At 52.6% G+C, this 4281-nt stretch overlaps 1 protein-coding gene across 3 annotated transcripts in view; it reads left to right on the top strand.

Moving 5' to 3' along the window:
- ZNF772 (zinc finger protein 772) overlaps positions 1 to 3823 on the top strand; it is a 6361-nt gene extending 2538 nt beyond the window's left edge. For 2 of the 3 annotated variants that reach the window (XM_006753876.2, XM_006753875.2), the window contains 2 exons: positions 322 to 444; positions 1298 to 3823. In XM_006753876.2, coding sequence (XP_006753939.1) covers positions 322 to 444; positions 1298 to 2430 — 1256 coding nt within the window. In that variant the 3' untranslated portion in view covers positions 2431 to 3823. The remainder of the gene's footprint in view (positions 1 to 321; positions 445 to 1297) is intronic. The other variant, XM_015565920.1, reaches the window with a different exon arrangement.
- Positions 3824 to 4281: the final 458 nt, after the last annotated feature.

Genomic DNA, 4281 nt, shown 5'->3' with positions numbered 1-4281 from the left:
TTTTCGGCTATTATTTTTTAAATATATATTTTTATTGATCTCAGAGAGGAAGGGAGAGGGAGAGAAACACCCATGAGGAGAGAGAATCACGGGCAGGCTGCCTCCCGCACGCCCCCTCCTGGTTGGGGATGGAGCCTGCAACCCAGGCATGTGCCCTGGACCGGGAATCGAACCCGTGACCTCCTGGTTCCTAGGTCGACGAGCAACTACTGAGCTACACTGGTCGGGTCGAAGTTATTTTTATAATAATCGGTTCTCTTCTCTGAATGCTGGGTCACGCCGGCCAGTGCCGCCCAGTGACCTGTCCTGTCTGTTCCTTAGGATGTGCATCTTCCATGTCCCGTGGGGCAGCCCCCCTGGAGTGGGGCAGCGAACCCCAGGTGTCAGACTGGGCGCACGTGAGTCCAGCCAGGACCAGAGACGCTCAGAGTGGGTGTGGCCCTGGTGAGTGGAGCTGGGGTGTCATGCAGGCTGGGCCCCAGGCAGTCCCCACCCTCTCGGTGCCCACAGCTGTTTCAGCATCGCATTTTTTTTGTCTTTACTTCTCATTTATAACACTGGCGTTTTGTGTTCTGTCTGCCCTGTGGCCTCTGTCTGTCCTGACCTCTGCCTCCACATCCCACCAGCTTCTCTCCACTGCTCCCTCTGCAGTGCTTGCCAACATTTGCCTGAACTTAACGTGTCCGATCTCCACAGACCCCAAGAGAGTCCTTCAATACCAGCGATTCAGTCGTACCTCTTCAGGGGGCAAACCTTGTCCACACCTCTCCCCTGTCCCCAGCAGCCCAGGCCTTGCTGAAAGCTGTTTGTGAGGACCTCATCGGAGACCCTGGCTTTCCTGGGCTGTGCCCCACATGTGTTTCCGCCCCCAGTGAAGGCCTCTTCCCTTCTGTGACCTTTATTTTTTTCGTTAAAATTTTTTTATTGATTTCAGAGAGGAAGGGAAAGGGGAGAGCAAGATAGAAACATCAATGATGAGAGAGACTCAGTGATCGGCTGCCTCCTGCACGCCCCCTACTGGGGATCAAGCCCGCAACTGGGAACGTGCCCTTGACCAGAATTGAATCTGGGACTCTTCAGTCCGCAGGCTCTATCCACTGAGCCACAACAGCTAGGGCCCCTTCTATGACCTGTAGATGCCAAATGCTGCATGGCAGCCCTTTTTCAACCTGAGCTATGACCTTGTTTAACCTGAGCTGTGACCTTGCTCTTAGTTCTGTGAGACACATGTTTGTAACGAGACCGCCCCTGCCCACCAGCGTCAACTTCAACTTCACCAGCATTTGTCTGCTTTCAGGTTCTTGGCCCGGAAGGGAGGATGAGGAGATACCTTGTAAGCAAAGGGTTTCGGCAGAAGGAGTGTCACAGGTCAGGACTCTCAAAGCAGGCCTTTCCACCCAGCAAGCCTACCCCTGTGAGCCAGGTGGCCTGGTCTTGAAAGACATTTCGCACTTGGCTGAGCACCAAGAAACACGCTCTGGGCAGAAACAGTGTGGGAAACAGTTCTGGTTCAGTGGGAACCTTCACCACCAGAAAAAGCATAGTGGAGAGAAGCCCTTCAGGAAAGACGAGGGCCAGGCCTTTCTTGTGAGCAGCTGCCCTGTCCAGCCCCTGGCAGTGCCCTTTGCACCTGGAGAGGCCCGTGAGGGCTTCTCAGCTCACTCAGGCAGCTCCCAGCACCGTGCCCCCCACGGTGAGTGGAAGCCACACAGTGATGGAAAGTGTGCGGAGGCCTTGCCCAGTGGACAAAGGCATTACGAGTGCGGCGAATGTGGGAAAGCCTTCAGCCGCAAAGACTCGCTCGTCCAGCACCAGAGAGTCCACACTGGAGAGAGGCCGTACGAGTGCAGCGAATGTGGGAAAACCTTCAGCCGCAAACCCATACTTGCCCAGCACCAGCGAATCCACACTGGAGAAATGCCCTACGCGTGTGGCATCTGTGGGAAAGTGTTTAACCACAGCTCCAACCTTATTGTACACCAACGAGTTCACACTGGAGCGAGGCCTTACAAATGCCGTGAGTGTGGGAAAGCCTACAGCCACAAATCCACGCTTGTTCAGCACGAGAGCGTCCACACTGGAGAGAGGCCGTACGAGTGCAGCGAATGTGGGAAGTACTTTGGGCACAAATACAGACTCATCAAACACTGGGGCGTTCACACCGGGGCCCGGCCGTACGAGTGCATCGAGTGTGGGAAATTCTTTACCCAAAGCTCCGACCTCGTTGCGCACCAGAGGGTCCACAATGGGGAGAAGCCCTATGTGTGCGGCGAGTGTGGGAAAGCCTTTAGCCACAAGCACGTGCTCATTCAGCACCACAGAATCCACACTGGAGAGAGGCCGTATAAGTGCAGTGAGTGTGGGAAGGCCTTCAGGCAGAGGGCTTCCCTCATCCGACATTGGAAAGTCCACACTGGAGAAAGGCCATAGGCTAGCGGGGAGTGTGCCTGTCCGTGGTCACGAGTGACTGGCGTCAGAGAGAAGCTCTGCGAGCCGCCTTGGAGAGTAGCCATCAGCCGGAAGTTGACCCCCATCCCTGTGAACACCCACCCCAGGAAGATTCCTCTGAGGGACGGTCCCTCCACGGGAAGCTTTCTGGAGCAATGTGGCACGTCATCGCCTGCCCAGCACCCCTGTCACTGCCAGAGTCTGCAAGGCAGGGCCCCCCATGTTGAGCGAACATCGGCCAACATGCTCTGCTAGGCAGACCTGTACTCCCCTTGCCAACAGGGGATCCTCAGTATCCCGGGCCCATTGATCCTCACTCCTTCCTGCTCCCCCCGCCAGCCCTGCCCCAGCGGGTTTAGGTGTGGACATGACCCAGTTTCAGCCAGGACAGAGGATGTGAGTGTTGTTTTGCTGGCCACTTGCAGGGGAGTTTCTCAGTTCTCGTGGACTTTGTTGGTCTCAGGTGGCACTCCTCGTGGGCGTGTCCAGCCTCCAGGTCACCTGACTTGGGAATGGCCTGCCCCGATGTTCTGGTTTTGCAGCACATGCCTTAGTTTTGAAGTCACCTTTGATCTTGGGGGTTCAGTTCACTCTGGGCCAGTGGAGGACAGTGTGGGCTCTGCCCGCACGAGGGTTGGAGAGCTTCTGTGAGACGCCCAGCGAGTCGGCTCAGTGCAGTGGGCAGCTCTCGTTCTGGTTTCAGCCCAACTGGCATCGCTGCTCAAGGCCGCCTAGGGGAGATGCCCATCTCTGAGGCCCGACCTTGTGACCCGTATGCAAGGTCATCTGTGAGACCTTGAGCGGGGGAATTTGCTGTGACAACCTCAGGTGTGTCTGGGAACAGCCAGGAACAACAAATCCATGTTTCACATTTCCCTCCTTGGCAGAACCTGACCCCTGCGGCCTGGCAACATCCCCAAAGCGTCTTCTTCAGTAGGTAGATGTCCCTGTCCCCTAAAAGGACCAGGTAGGCGTCATAATTGTACAGAGTCGCCGATTATGAGGGAGTTGGGAGACTGCAGCAGATGGCGGGATGTGACTTCCTAAAGTGTTTCCACAAACATTTCACAATGACTTTGGTAGGAGGGCTTCCAGGAACTCTCAGGGCTGACATAGTTGTCTCTCTCACGGCTGTGCTCACTCTCAGAGCAATTGATTAAACATTTTCTGTAATAAAGTACACATGGTGTGAAATTTGACAAGTTCCAACGTGTTTGCATCTGTGAAACCAAGTTTCCCGATTGCCTTGATAATCCCTCTCCCCTCTCCCACTCCCAGGCAAACAAGAATCTTGTTTTCTGTCACTAGATTACTTTGCATTTCCTAGAATTTTATATATAGATGGACTAATTTAATAATATATGTCTGGTTTTGACTCTGCATAATTATTTTGTGATCCATCGATGTTTTGTGTGTCAGTAGTTCATTCCTTTTTACCCATATCTTTGCTGAAAGTAATTCTTTTTTGGGGAAATAATTCCAAAGCAAGTGATCCAGAACTCGGAATAATGAAGCCATAGTATCCATTAGAACCATAAAAGGAAAATGGTGTGTGTGGGTAACAGACTAATTTTGTTACAAGGTGGACGGAGATTCCACGGCTGAGCATACAAGGGGGAGGGGGTTTGTGGGTTTTATTTCATTTTTATTTATTTATTTTGTATGTGTGTGTGGGGCGTTTCTTGGACACCGGTGACCACATAGTTTTTGTTTGTTTGTTTGTTTGTTTTCTCTTTTTCTTATTTTCTTTTTAATTGTCTTTACCTTTTTAGTCTTAATGACTTAATTACGTTGGCTGATTTTCAGAAATTTAACTAATCTTGCATTTGTGAG

This window comes from Myotis davidii, unplaced genomic scaffold (assembly GCF_000327345.1).
Source record: "Myotis davidii unplaced genomic scaffold, ASM32734v1 scaffold1412, whole genome shotgun sequence".
Lineage (NCBI taxonomy): Eukaryota > Metazoa > Chordata > Mammalia > Chiroptera > Vespertilionidae > Myotis > Myotis davidii.
Note: the sequence above shows the minus strand (reverse complement) of the source record. Positions and strands in the feature narration are given on the sequence as shown.